The 16,306-nt window shown below is 44.4% G+C and overlaps 1 protein-coding gene across 1 annotated transcript in view; it reads right to left on the bottom strand.

Moving 5' to 3' along the window:
- Positions 1 to 16,306, bottom strand: part of LOC148506666 (solute carrier family 22 member 13-like) — a 128,754-nt gene that overhangs the window by 82,780 nt on the left and 29,668 nt on the right. The window contains exon 5 of the mRNA XM_088446406.1: positions 10,981 to 11,101. Coding sequence (XP_088302532.1) covers positions 10,981 to 11,101 — 121 coding nt within the window. The remainder of the gene's footprint in view (positions 1 to 10,980; positions 11,102 to 16,306) is intronic.

The raw sequence follows: 16,306 nt of genomic DNA, 5'->3' as shown, positions 1-16,306 counted from the left end.
CTCCCTCACAGTCACTGTGCAACATACTACCACAGAAAGTAATAAGAAGGGGAATGCTATACTCATGATCACCAGACACCTCCTCCCTCACAGTCACTGTGCAACATACTACTGTACCACAGAAGGTAATAAGGAGGGGAATGCTATACTCATGATCACCAGACACCTCCTCCCTCACAGTCACTGTGCGACATACTACTGTACCACAGAAGGTAATAAGTAGGGGAATGCTATACTCATGATCACCAACACCTCCTCCCTCACAGTCACTGTGCAACATACTACTGTACCACAGAATGTAATAAGGAGGGGAATGCTATACGCATGATCACCAGACACCTCCTCCCTCACAGTCACTGTGCAACATACTACTGTACCACAGAATGTAATAAGGAGGGGAATGCTATACGCATGATCACCATACACCTCCTCCCTCACAGCCACTGTGCAACATACTACTGTACCACAGAAGGTAATAAGGAGGGGAATGCTATACTCATGATCACCAGACACCTCCTCCCTCACAGCCACTGTGCAACATACTACTGTACCACAGAAGGTAATAAGGAGGGGAATGCTATGCTCATGATCACCAGACACCTCCTCCCTCACAGTCACTGTGTGACATACTACTGTACCACAGAATGTAATAAGGAGGGGAATGCTATACTCATGATCAACAGACACCTCCTCCCTCACAGTCACTGTGCGACATACTACCACAGAATGTAATAAGGAGGGGAATGCTATACTCATGATCACCAGACACCTCCTCCCTCACAGTCACTGTGCAACATACTACTGTACCACAGAAGGTAAGAAGGTGGGGAATGCTATACTCATGATCACCAGACATCTCCTCCCTCACAGTCACTGTCCAACATACTGCCACAGAAGGTAATAAGGAGGGGAATGCTATACTCATGATCACCAGATACCTCCTCCCTCACAGTCACTGTGCAACATACTACTGTACCACAGAAGGTAATAAGGAGGGGAATGCTATACTCATGATCACCAAACACCTCCTCCCTCACAGTCACTGTGCAACATACTACCACAGAAAGTAATAAGAAGGGGAATGCTATACTCATGATCACCAGACACCTCCTCCCTCACAGTCACTGTGCAACATACTACTGTACCACAGAAGGTAATAAGGAGGGGAATGCTATACGCATGATCACCAGACACCTCCTCCCTCACAGTCACTGTGCAACATACTACTGTACCACAGAATGTAATAAGGAGGGGAATGCTATACGCATGATCACCATACACCTCCTCCCTCACAGCCACTGTGCAACATACTACTGTACCACAGAAGGTAATAAGGAGGGGAATGCTATACTCATGATCACCAGACACCTCCTCCCTCACAGCCACTGTGCAACATACTACTGTACCACAGAAGGTAATAAGGAGGGGAATGCTATGCTCATGATCACCAGACACCTCCTCCCTCACAGTCACTGTGTGACATACTACTGTACCACAGAATGTAATAAGGAGGGGAATGCTATACTCATGATCAACAGACACCTCCTCCCTCACAGTCACTGTGCGACATACTACTGTACCACAGAAGGTAATAAGAAGGGGAATGCTATACTCATGATCACCAGACACCTCCTCCCTCACAGTCACTGTGCGACATACTACTGTAAAACAGAAGGTAATAAGAAGGGGAATGCTATACTCATGATCACCAGACACCTCCTCCCTCACAGTCACTGTGCGACATACTACTGTACCACAGAAGGTAATAAGGAGGGGAATGCTATACTCATGATCACCAGACACCTCCTCCCTCACAGTCACTGTGCGACATACTACTGTACCACAGAAGGTAATAAGGAGGGGAATGCTATACTCATGATCACCAGACACCTCCTCCCTCACAGTCACTGTGCGACATACTACTGTACCACAGAAGGTAATAAGGAGGGGAATGCTATACTCATGATCACCAGACATCTCCTCCCTCACAGTCACTGTGCAGCATACTACTGTACCACAGAATGTAATAAGGAGGGGAATGCTATACTCATGATCACCAGACATCTCCTCCCTCACAGTCACTGTGCAACATACTACTGTACCACAGAAGGTAATAAGGAGGGGAATGCTATACTCATGATCACCAGACATCTCCTCCCTCACAGTCACTGTGCAACATACTACTGTACCACAGAAGGTAATAAGGAGGGGAATGCTATACTCATGATCACCAGACATCTCCTCCCTCACAGTCACTGTGCAACATACTACTGTACCACAGAATGTAATAAGGAGGGAAATGCTATACTCATGATCACCAGACACCTCCTCCCTCACAGCCACTGTGCAACATACTACTGTACCACAGAAGGTAATAAGGAGCGGAATGCTATACTCATGATCACCAGACACCTCCTCCCTCACAGTCACTGTGCAACATACTACTGTACCACAGAAGGTAATAAGGAGCGGAATGCTATACTCATGATCACCAGACACCTCCTCCCTCACAGTCACTGTGCAACATACTACTGTACCACAGAAGGTAATAAGGAGGGGAATGCTATACTCATGATCACCAGACACCTCCTCCCTCATAGTCACTGTGCAACATACTACCACAGAAGGTAATAAGGAGGGGAATGCTATACTAATGATCACCAGACATCCCCTCCCTCACAGTCACTGTCCAACATACTACCACAGAATGTAATAAGGAAGGGAATGCTATACTCATGATCACCACACACCTCCTCCCACACAGTCACTGTGCAACATACTACTGTACCACAGAAGGTAAGAAGGAGGGGAATGCTATACTCATTATCACCAGACAGCTCCTCCCTCACAGTCACTGTCCAACATACTACCACTAAAGGTAATAAGGAGGGGAATGCTATACTCATGATCACCAGACACCTCCTCCCTCACAGTCACTGTGCAACATACTACTGTACCACAGAATGTAATAAGGAGGGGAATGCTATACTCATTATCACCAGACACCTCCTCCCTTACAGTCATTGTGCAACATACTACTGTACCACAGAAGGTAATAAGGAGGGGAATGCTATACTCATGATCACCAAACACCTCCTCCCTCACAGTCACTGTGCAACATACTACCACAGAAGGTAATAAGGAGGGGAATGCTATACTCATGATCACCAGACACCTCCTCCCTCACAGTCACTGTGCCACATACTACTGTACCACAGAAGGTAATAAGGAGGGGAATGCTATACTCATGATCACCAGACACCTCCTCCCTCACAGTCACTGTGCAACATACTACCACAGAAGGTAATAAGGAGGGGAATGCTATACTCATGATCACCAGACACCTCCTCCCTCACAGTCACTGTGCAACATATTACTGTACCACAGAATGTAATAAGGAGGGGAATGCTATACTAATGATCACCAGACATCTCCTCCCTCACAGTCACTGTGCAACATACTACTGTACCACAGAAGGTAATAAGGAGGGGAATGCTATACTCATGATCACCAACACCTCCTCCCTCACAGTCACTGTGCAACATACTACTGTACCACAGAAGGTAATAAGGAGGGGAATGCTATACTCATGATCACCAGACATCTCCTCCCTCACAGTCACTGTGCAACATACTACTGTACCACAGAATGTAATAAGGAGGGGAATGCTATACTCATGATCACCAGACACCTCCTCCCTCACAGTCACTGTGCAACGTACTACTGTACCACAGAATGTAATAAGGAGGGGAATGCTATACTCATGATCACCAGACACCTCCTCCCTCACAGCCACTGTGCAACATACTACTGTACCACAGAAGGTAATAAGGAGTGGAATGCTATACTCATGATCACCAGACACCTCCTCCCTCACAGTCACTGTGCAACATACTACTGTTCCACAGAAGGTAATAAGGAGGGGAATGCTATACTCATGATCACCAGACACCTCCTCCCTCATAGTCACTGTGCTACATACTACCACAGAAGGTAATAAGGAGGGGAATGCTATACTCAAGACCACCAGACACCTCCTCCCTCACAGTCACTGTGCAACATACTACTGTACCACAGAAGGTAATTAGGAGGGGAATGCTATACTCATGATCACCAAACACCTCCTCCCTCATAGTCTCTGTGCAACATACTACCACAGAAGGTAATAAGGAGGGGAATGCTATACTCATGATCACCAGACAACCCCTCCCTCACAGTCACTGTCCAACATACTACCACAGAATGTAATAAGGAGGGGAATGCTATACTCATGATCACCAGACACCTCCTCCCTCACTGTCACTGTCCAACATACTACCACAGAAGGTAATAAGGAGGGGAATGCTATACTCATGATCACCAGACATCTCCTCCCTCACAGTCACTGTGCAACATACTACTGTACCACAGAATGTAATAACGAGGGGAATGCTATGCTCATGATCACCAGACACCTCCTCCCTTACAGTCATTGTGCAACATACTACTGTACCACAGAAGGTAATAAGGAGGGGAATGCTATACTCATGATCACCAAACACCTCCTCCCTCACAGTCACTGTGCAACATACTACCACAGAAGGTAATAAGGAGGGGAATGCTATACTCATGATCACCAGACACCTCCTCCCTCACAGTCACTGTGCAACATACTTCTGTACCACAGAAGGTAATAAGGAGGGGAATGCTATACTCATGACCAGACACCTCCTCCCTCACAGTCACTGTGCAACATACTACCACAGAAGGTAATAAGGAGGGGAATGCTATACTCATGATCACCAGACACCTCCTCCCTCACAGTCACTGTGCGACATACTACTGTACCACAGAAGGTAATAAGGAGGGGAATGCTATACTCATGATCACCAGACACCTCCTCCCTCACAGTCACTGTGCAACATACTACTGTACCACAGAAGGTAATAAGGAGGGGAATGCTATACTCATGATCACCAGACACCTCCTCCCTCACAGTCACTGTGCGACATACTACTGTACCACAGAAGGTAATAAGGAGGGGAATGCTATACTCATGATCACCAGACATCTCCTCCCTCACAGTCACTGTGCAGCATACTACTGTACCACAGAATGTAATAAGGAGGGGAATGCTATACTCATGATCACCAGACATCTCCTCCCTCACAGTCACTGTGCAACATACTACTGTACCACAGAAGGTAATAAGGAGGGGAATGCTATACTCATGATCACCAGACATCTCCTCCCTCACAGTCACTGTGCAACATACTACTGTACCACAGAAGGTAATAAGGAGGGGAATGCTATACTCATGATCACCAGACATCTCCTCCCTCACAGTCACTGTGCAACATACTACTGTACCACAGAATGTAATAAGGAGGGAAATGCTATACTCATGATCACCAGACACCTCCTCCCTCACAGCCACTGTGCAACATACTACTGTACCACAGAAGGTAATAAGGAGCGGAATGCTATACTCATGATCACCAGACACCTCCTCCCTCACAGTCACTGTGCAACATACTACTGTACCACAGAAGGTAATAAGGAGCGGAATGCTATACTCATGATCACCAGACACCTCCTCCCTCACAGTCACTGTGCAACATACTACTGTACCACAGAAGGTAATAAGGAGGGGAATGCTATACTCATGATCACCAGACACCTCCTCCCTCATAGTCACTGTGCAACATACTACCACAGAAGGTAATAAGGAGGGGAATGCTATACTCATGATCACCAGACACCTCCTCCCTCACAGTCACTGTGCAACATACTACTGTACCACAGAAGGTAATAAGGAGGGGAATGCTATACTCATGATCACCAGACACCTCCTCCTTCATAGTCACTGTGCAACATACTACCACAGAAGGTAATAAGGAGGGGAATGCTATACTCATGATCACCAGACATCCCCTCCCTCACAGTCACTGTCCAACATACTACCACAGAATGTAATAAGGAAGGGAATGCTATACTCATGATCACCACACACCTCCTCCCACACAGTCACTGTGCAACATACTACTGTACCACAGAAGGTAAGAAGGAGGGGAATGCTATACTCATTATCACCAGACAGCTCCTCCCTCACAGTCACTGTCCAACATACTACCACTAAAGGTAATAAGGAGGGGAATGCTATACTCATGATCACCAGACACCTCCTCCCTCACAGTCACTGTGCAACATACTACTGTACCACAGAATGTAATAAGGAGGGGAATGCTATACTCATTATCACCAGACACCTCCTCCCTTACAGTCATTGTGCAACATACTACTGTACCACAGAAGGTAATAAGGAGGGGAATGCTATACTCATGATCACCAAACACCTCCTCCCTCACAGTCACTGTGCAACATACTACCACAGAAGGTAATAAGGAGGGGAATGCTATACTCATGATCACCAGACACCTCCTCCCTCACAGTCACTGTGCCACATACTACTGTACCACAGAAGGTAATAAGGAGGGGAATGCTATACTCATGATCACCAGACACCTCCTCCCTCACAGTCACTGTGCAACATACTACCACAGAAGGTAATAAGGAGGGGAATGCTATACTCATGATCACCAGACACCTCCTCCCTCACAGTCACTGTGCAACATATTACTGTACCACAGAATGTAATAAGGAGGGGAATGCTATACTAATGATCACCAGACATCTCCTCCCTCACAGTCACTGTGCAACATACTACTGTACCACAGAAGGTAATAAGGAGGGGAATGCTATACTCATGATCACCAACACCTCCTCCCTCACAGTCACTGTGCAACATACTACTGTACCACAGAAGGTAATAAGGAGGGGAATGCTATACTCATGATCACCAGACATCTCCTCCCTCACAGTCACTGTGCAACATACTACTGTACCACAGAATGTAATAAGGAGGGGAATGCTATACTCATGATCACCAGACACCTCCTCCCTCACAGTCACTGTGCAACGTACTACTGTACCACAGAATGTAATAAGGAGGGGAATGCTATACTCATGATCACCAGACACCTCCTCCCTCACAGCCACTGTGCAACATACTACTGTACCACAGAAGGTAATAAGGAGTGGAATGCTATACTCATGATCACCAGACACCTCCTCCCTCACAGTCACTGTGCAACATACTACTGTTCCACAGAAGGTAATAAGGAGGGGAATGCTATACTCATGATCACCAGACACCTCCTCCCTCATAGTCACTGTGCTACATACTACCACAGAAGGTAATAAGGAGGGGAATGCTATACTCAAGACCACCAGACACCTCCTCCCTCACAGTCACTGTGCAACATACTACTGTACCACAGAAGGTAATTAGGAGGGGAATGCTATACTCATGATCACCAAACACCTCCTCCCTCATAGTCTCTGTGCAACATACTACCACAGAAGGTAATAAGGAGGGGAATGCTATACTCATGATCACCAGACAACCCCTCCCTCACAGTCACTGTCCAACATACTACCACAGAATGTAATAAGGAGGGGAATGCTATACTCATGATCACCAGACACCTCCTCCCTCACTGTCACTGTCCAACATACTACCACAGAAGGTAATAAGGAGGGGAATGCTATACTCATGATCACCAGACATCTCCTCCCTCACAGTCACTGTGCAACATACTACTGTACCACAGAATGTAATAACGAGGGGAATGCTATGCTCATGATCACCAGACACCTCCTCCCTTACAGTCATTGTGCAACATACTACTGTACCACAGAAGGTAATAAGGAGGGGAATGCTATACTCATGATCACAAAACACCTCCTCCCTCACAGTCACTGTGCAACATACTACCACAGAAGGTAATAAGGAGGGGAATGCTATACTCATGATCACCAGACACCTCCTCCCTCACAGTCACTGTGCAACATACTTCTGTACCACAGAAGGTAATAAGGAGGGGAATGCTATACTCATGACCAGACACCTCCTCCCTCACAGTCACTGTGCAACATACTACCACAGAAGGTAATAAGGAGGGGAATGCTATACTCATGATCACCAGACACCTCCTCCCTCACAGTCACTGTGCAACATACTACTGTACCACAGAAGGTAATAAGGAGGGGAATGCTATACTCATGATCACCAGACATCTCCTCCCTTACAGTCATTGTGCAACATACTACTGTACCACAGAAGGTAATAAGGAGGGGAATGCTATACTCATGATCACCAAACACCTCCTCCCTCACAGTCACTGTGCAACATACTACCACAGAAGGTAATAAGGAGGGGAATGCTATACTCATGATCACCAGACACCTCCTCCCTCACAGTCACTGTGCAACATACTTCTGTACCACAGAAGGTAATAAGGAGGGGAATGCTATACTCATGACCAGACACCTCCTCCCTCACAGTCACTGTGCAACATACTACCACAGAAGGTAATAAGGAGGGGTATGCTATACTCATGATCACCAGACACCTCCTCCCTCACAGTCACTGTGCAACATACTACTGTACCACAGAAGGTAATAAGGAGGGGAATGCTATACTCATGATCACCAGACATCTCCTACCTCACAGTCACTGTGCAACATACTACTGTACCACAGAAGGTAATAAGGAGGGGAATGCTATACTCATGATCACCAGACACCTCCTCCCTCACAGTCACTGTGCAACATACTACTGTACCACAGAAGGTAATAAGGAGGGGAATGCTATACTCATGATCACCAGACACCTCCTCCCTCAGTCACTGTGCAACATGCTACTGTACCACAGAATGTAATGAGGAGGGGAATGCTATACACATGATCACCAGACACCTCCTCCCTCACAGTCACTGTGCAACATACTACTGTACCACAGAATGTAATAAGGAGGGGAATGCTATACTCATGATCACCAGACACCTCCTGCCTCGAGGTAACCGGGACTGATTACATTTGCATTGTGGGCACAGGACTAAATGCAGGTATTTGCCCGTATAGGGAGTTGTACACATCCCTGCCCATATCCTTTGATTCTTAGCCATTATCACTATCAGCTCGCATTTGCACCAGCTCGTATCCTTGGTTCAAGAGATCCAACCGAGTATACAAAACACAGCACTGTCTTCAGGTCCGTCTATACGGACCTGACCTAAACCTCGGCTAAGTGCAAACGTCCAGAGTTTAAAGACCAGTTACTGTAGCTGTAAGTGAATTTGCACCTGAGATGCGTATGACTCTGAATCGTCCCGAGATGCATGTGTTTGGCTATTGAGCAATTGCAATGTAAAATATCCATCTGCAAAGCCCGACCGCCGGCTTCCAGACACTGTAATCCCAGCGTGGTAGTAATGACAGGTGTCGAAAACTCGACGCCTGTCATTAACCAGACACTGGAAGACCGACGACCGGCATACCGAGCGAAGGTAAGCCGGGTGCCGGGCGCGGGCAGCCGCGGGGGTGGGGGGAGGGTTAGGTTTAGGGCTCCTGGGGGGAATTAGGGTTAGGCACCCTCCAGGAGGGTTAGGTTTAGGCTAGGGGAAGAGGGTATTAGGTTTAGGCACCCCTGGGGGGAGTTTAGGGTTAGGCATCCCCCCGGGGGACTTAGGTGTAGACAGCAGGGAAGGGAGGGTTAGGTTTAGGCACTTACAGGGGGTATTAGGGTTAGGCACTTGGGGGGGGGGTTTAGGGATAGGCACCCCTAAGGGAGGGTTAGGGTTGGGTAGGGAATTAGGTTAGCGATACTTACCTTAGGACGATCGGGATTTTCACCCTTGCTGGGCAGCCGCTGTCGGGATTTGAACCGCCGGCCATGCGTCCGGCGGTAATACTTACCACACCCCTGCAAAACAGGGTTGTGTGCAGCTCTCCATCGGTCCCACTGTGTGGAACACTGCTAGATAAGCACTTCTTCCTATTGACACTGTGTAGAGCACTGATTCAAAAGGTGATAAAGAGAGAAGTCTCATACACATAGATGTGATCATCAAGCACCTACTCCTCCTTCTTTTAGGTGACTATAGACTTATAGAAAGCTATTGAACAAGGTGGAGAGTGGGGGTGGATTGTGCATATACGTATGTACAGTTTTTACTCCTGCAGCTGTATTATACAAATTTAGGGGTCTATTCACTAAGCCTTGGAGAGAGATAAAGTGGAGAAAGATATGTACCAACCAATCAGCTCCTGTCATTTTTCAAACATAGCCTGTAACATGACAGTTAGGAGCTGATTGTTTGGTACTTATCTTTCTCCACTTTATCTAGGCCCAGTGAATAGACGTCTTAGATGGTATACTCTAACTACAAGTACCGTTACTGTCCTCCGAAAGCTAATGAATAACCAAAGAAAAAATGTCTTATTATTAAAATAAAGTATGTTTTCTGTTTTTATTTCTTCTAATCAAAGTTTATTTTATTTGGCTAAAAAGATTTTCTATTGTTGTGATGAGCAGCGTTAGAAAATCTTTATTCTGGATGGTTCTTAAGAAATAAAATCCTTACACATTTTTGGACATATCATTAGAGATGCATTTGCCAAGGCTCCCCCAAATCTCAAGAGAAAATTGTCATGTGAGCATAACCAGAATGATACAGGGCGATACCGTAGGTGCAGGAGGTATAGCTGCTATGGGGCCCTTAGCTAAGGACCCCCTTCTTCCTGTCAAAGTTCCATGTGTTATATACATAAGGGACCTTACAAACTTTTTCTATGGCGCCTACATATCTAGTTACGCCCCTGGTACAGGGAATAACATATAAAAAATATATATTAGTCACTGAATAGCAGAAGATTGGAGGGGACAGATCTGGATATACATGATAAGGAGGGTTGCATGATAATAATAGATTATCTAACTAACACAGAGTTGATTATAATGGTAATGTGCTATTTCACCAATCTGCAGTATGGTCTCTGGGTAGAGACACCAGGAAATCCACTTGATTCAGAACAAACAGATTAATCTTAATAATTTAACCAATGGCACATACTAAAGTAACAGGAGTCTAGTGTTACCTGTATTAGTAACTCCTCTGGAAATTCCCGTTTATTTATGTACGCAGCTTTCTGGATGAGCTTTTTGGCCTTTTCATTTTTGCCTTTAGTGAGAAGCCACCGAGCGGATTCTGGAAGGAGCCTGTATTAGGTCATATCAAGTTAATTGTAATGCACAAAAATTATACAAACATATAATTAACATTGCAACCCTATTCGCTCACACCCAGTTATTTCCTTTACATGCTCCGTTCTGGATCATTGTAAATCTCAATACAATATTACCTCCTATCCATCCCCCATTACTCCTTGTATTTTACTCCAGCATTCTCCCCGGGTTTCAATCTCACTCGCTTTTCTGCATGGATTGACCCTTGATACGAGTGGGTGCGCCTCTCTAAATTTGACATGCCTCCTATCAATATTTTTGCTTACATTCAAGTCTGACACTTCATTAACTCCCTCTCCCATAACTCAATCGGTAGATTTCTAACCTCATATGAGTCTTTGTGCCTTCACAATCCTCTCGTGAAAGGTATAATATCTGTTATTTATAGCCTTTTGCTTTATGTTAAACTACAGGACACACCAAGTCATGAACTCCAGTGGAAAAAGATCTAGGAAGTCCACCTGATGAGGACACATGGTCTGTGGTGCGGGAGAGGGTGTCTAAATCCTCTACTTCCTCCTTAATCAAGAATAATGCCTTTTATGTTTATTATAGATGGTACCTGGTGCCTGCCCTTCTGCACAGAATGTATCATTCAGCCTCTGATCGGTTTTGGAGAGGTTGTGGCGAGATGGGTACTTACCTACATATATGGTGGTCATGCCCTAAAATAGTCTCCTATCATAATTTCTTAAAGTACCTCTGACTAAGTCTCCCTGGTCTTTCCTCCTTGGCTGCCCACTCAAGGGCCTTAATAAACATGCTGATAAGCTCTCTTCACATATTTTAAATGCAGCTCGATGTCTAATTGCAAGACAATGGAAGGGTATTGATCCTCCTTCTCGCCAACAACTTATAAATACAATTTGGCACGTGGCAGCCATGGAGAAAATATCAGCTTATCTCCACAATACCGCTCATAAGTTTCTCATGGTTTGGTGTGACTGGTTCTTATATAATAGCACCACTCCACATGGGACCCGGCCCTCAGGCTTTTCGGATCTTCTACTCTAACGACTACAATTTTTTTATATTTACATTTTTGTTCCATTCTGCCATGGCAATTTTTGTTCAGGTTTCCTCAACGTGTAACATAGACCCAGATTAGGCCTCCTTCCTATTTACCCAACCCCACTCCCCCAACACCCTCCTCTTGTCTTCCTTTTCTTTTTCCTCTGTCTCTATTTTCTCCTCTCTTTTCCATGCTCTTATGATTCCAATTTACTCTCTTCTTATGCTTTGCACTGTTATTTACAGTCTGTTTTATAATGTGTTTTGATATCTAGCAGTTTTCATTTCTCTATATATATATATTTTTTTTTCAGATGAATCTATTGCTATAAGTGACTATATGTTACTATGCAATTCTGTGTCTTTTGCTTTTGTTTCTTTCTGATATCTTTTATGCCTATGCATATATTGTTGTACTTTTTTATTTTTGTAAAACTCAAAATAAATTTGTTAAACATTGCAACCCTATCATAAAGTATACTGATATTAGAAGTCCCAAAAGAGTTCCACATGCTTTGGAACAAAAAAAAAAAGACTGTGATATCTGTTATACTATTATTCCATAGTAGGGGTGCAATATTCCTAATACATGACTAGTTTTTGCCAAAAAAAATAATTACAAAAAACGTGAGAGAAAAATAATAAAATTTTTCCCCCACAATCCAGAGGCTCGTAACAATCTATTTAAAAATAAACTTGTAACTACAGCTGCAGATACCTATAAGAGCTTGTGTAGGCTCATACTAGAAAAAGACCAAAACTAATATAATAAATTGGTATTGCGCTAATTATAAAAAACAATAAATTTGCCATGGCAGACAGATATAGTAATCAGGACACAGTTTAACATAAACTAACATTTAATCTGTAAATTCTTTTGAATGCAATTCATAAAATATGGCAGTTTATAGCACATCTATGAAACATTGCAACACAGCAGAAAAGAAAAGTGGTGCAAGATGGAATTGCTCTTTTGCCTTCCCGCCAACCCTTATGTTGAATATTCAAAAGGACGTGCACAGTTTAACAAACCAAGCACGTCAGCATTTTATTTTTTGAACTGGCAGCTCGGTTTACATAGCCTGGAGTCACAGAGCTTATGTGAAATGAACAGAGTGCACTGGTTTACAGAGCGTACTGGGGTAGGTAGAGTGCACAGACAATACAAATCATACAGGTTGAGTTTCCCATATCCAAATATTCCGAAATACAGATTTTTTTTGGGCTTGACTGAGATAATGAAACCTTTGATTTTTTATGGTTCAATGTACACAAACTTTGTCTAAGGCACAAATTATTAAAAATATTGTATAAAATTACCTTCAGGCTGTGTGTATAAGGTGTATATAACACATAAATGCACTCTGTGTGTATATATATGGGTCCCGTTCCCAAGATATTTCATTATGATATGCAAACGTTCCAAAACACAGAATATTCCGATATCCAAAATACCCCTGGTCACAGGCATTTTGGATATCGGAGACTCAACCTGTACAACAATATATATTATATATACTATATATATATTTATTTTTTTAACTGGCTGCTCGGCTCACACTGCGTGAAGTCAGATTGCTTTTATGCACTGGCACTGGGGTACAGAGCGTACTGTGGTACAGAGCATACTGGGATAGGTAGAGTGCACAGAACAGTACAAACAAATTATACAACAATTTTTTTTTCCTTGTTTTAGCTGGCAGCTCAGCTCACACTGCGTGGCATCACAGGGCTTATGTGAAGTGGACACAGCGCACTTGGGTACAGCGTACTGGGGTGCAGTTTGCAGAACAGTACAAACAAATGAAACAATTTTTAAAAAAGTTTTTTTTGCAACTGACAAACAATATGGAGACACACTGCTATGTGAACGCAGTGGGTGGGGCCTGCAGAGTCAGTGCAGCAAGAACACGTAAAAATAATGCCAATTAACCACCATCATGAAATATTAGAAGAAGGTAATAGTAGGGGCACCTGGATTGTATGTAAAGTCCAGAACTGAGTAAGTCTCTCCAAATCCATTAGTGTTACCAGATTTATCTTTTCTGAGGGACAAGTTGTGGTACGGTAAATAAATCTGGATGTATGGCAGCCTTTTCACTGCAGCCTATGCAGGTCTGTCCGGGAGTAGGCGTCACAATGGTTTCCTGGATGATGTAATTGCTAAGTGCCAGAATGATGATCAGTAGTTAAAAACCACATACAATGGTGCCGTCAGGAGACTGTGTCCGCATAGATACAGGACACTTGATATAATTTTCCTTTTGATAAAAGCAATTATGGAGAGTAAAATCTCATAGAAATTCAAGGTGTACCAATAAGTAAGTCCGGCTAAAGCGTTTCATCGAATTTATCAGCTTCTTCTGCAGCAGTAAACAATATTTACTATGGGGGCAAAACTATTCATAACACTGGTACCTAAAGCTCAGGGGTACCAGGACAGGGGTAAACACAGAATTGCCAGAGTGTTTCCAAATGCTTGTAAAGCCCTTTTTAAGCCTTTTCTAAGTATCACAGCAGTACTTGTGCCACCACAATATCTGTTCTTTTATCGCATCTCAGGATGATAGTAACAGAATTAAAAACATTCAAAATATGCCTCATTCTTTGAACAAAGGTTTTTTAAGTATTTTTCCATATTAATAAAATTAAATATAAAAAAAAAATGTAATCTGCAGTTGCACAGTTGCTGATATCAGGAGGGCATTATTGGAGCACAGATAGAGGGTTCTGGGTAATTAGATGCACCCTCAAGTGACAAAATATACACAAAGGGTGAGTAAGAAATGGACCTAAACAGAAAGAGGGAGAGAGAAACAGACATGGGGAGACAGAGAGGCACATACAAAAGGACAGAGAGATGTACACATAAAACATTCATAAACACAGGGGCGCCGAGATAAGGGAGCTACTGATTACCTGGGCCTGGGCTTGTTGGAGGAGTCAGCTGCTGAGGGGGACTAATGTTGCACATAGTATCTTTTTTTTTTATTTTTACAGGAGACGGCCACTCCCTACAGTACACGGGTCCTGTTCATCTCTCAACGGCGCTGCAAACACATATACAAACTGGGGGGCCATACATGGGTAGAGTGATATACACATATAAAATAAACAAAAAGGCTTTAAAATTAGGGAAGGAGGAAAATTATCCTATTCTGCTCTGTGTTCATATAATCCAGCTGCTCACTGTTACATTGTAACAGTCTGCATGCACTAGAGTCAAATTAAGTAAAAGATTATACAGACTCCTGCCACTGCTGGATGCAGAGGGGACCAGGAAACAGTAAGTTACTGCAAATCCATTTACCACCGTGGTATTTTGGAGGTGGGTGTGCACACTTCAGAATAAATGGCTGCGCGTAAACTTCTATGTCATGCAATAGTCAGTATGGGGACCATGCATCTGCTGGCACCAGGAGGTGTTTATTTGAGTTCAGGGGGGGTGCTTCAGGACAACTGGAAACAGCCCATATGCACCCCTGCAGGAGTGGTCCATCATATTCAGGGATCCAAGCCAATTCTAAATTTATCACCCTCCAAAATCGCAGCAATTATGAGTTGCCACAAATACGGAATCTATTACATTCACTGGGTTGGGTATGAAATGCAGACGGCCAGGAAGCCGTCTGACTAAATACTGATGCCACAAGCCCAAACGCTGAAGATCCCGACTGGGGCTGGTAAGCACCCTAACCCTACCCTCTCCCCCCTCCCTAATCCTAACCCTCCCTTAGTGGTGCCTAACCCTAACCTCCCCCCGGGGGTGCCTAACCCCAACCCCCCCTCCCCACACCCTAAACCTAACCCTCCCCGGGTGGTGCCTAACCCTAACCTCCCCTCAGTGGTACCTAACCCTAACCACCCCCTCCCCGTGCCCTAAACCTAACCCTCCTGGGGTGGTGCCTAACCTTAAGTCCCCCCGGGAGTACCTAAACCAAACTCCCCCCCAGTTAAGCACTAACAGTGCCTGGCATACCTTCGTTCGGGAAGCCAACTGTCTAGATTTCGGTGTCGGGATCTAGACGGGCGTCAGGATTTCGACACCTGTCTCCAGTCCCACGTCGGGATTTAGTTGCCGGGATTTAGTCAGATGGCTTCCCAACCATCTGGCATTTTGACCGCATCCCCATTCAGTTCATATACTTTTAAATAAACATTGCTTTA

Source organism: Taudactylus pleione, unplaced genomic scaffold, assembly GCF_031769625.1.
Source record: "Taudactylus pleione unplaced genomic scaffold, aTauple2 ptg000398l, whole genome shotgun sequence".
Classification (NCBI taxonomy): domain Eukaryota; kingdom Metazoa; phylum Chordata; class Amphibia; order Anura; family Myobatrachidae; genus Taudactylus; species Taudactylus pleione.
This window is presented reverse-complemented; position numbering and strand designations above follow the sequence as displayed.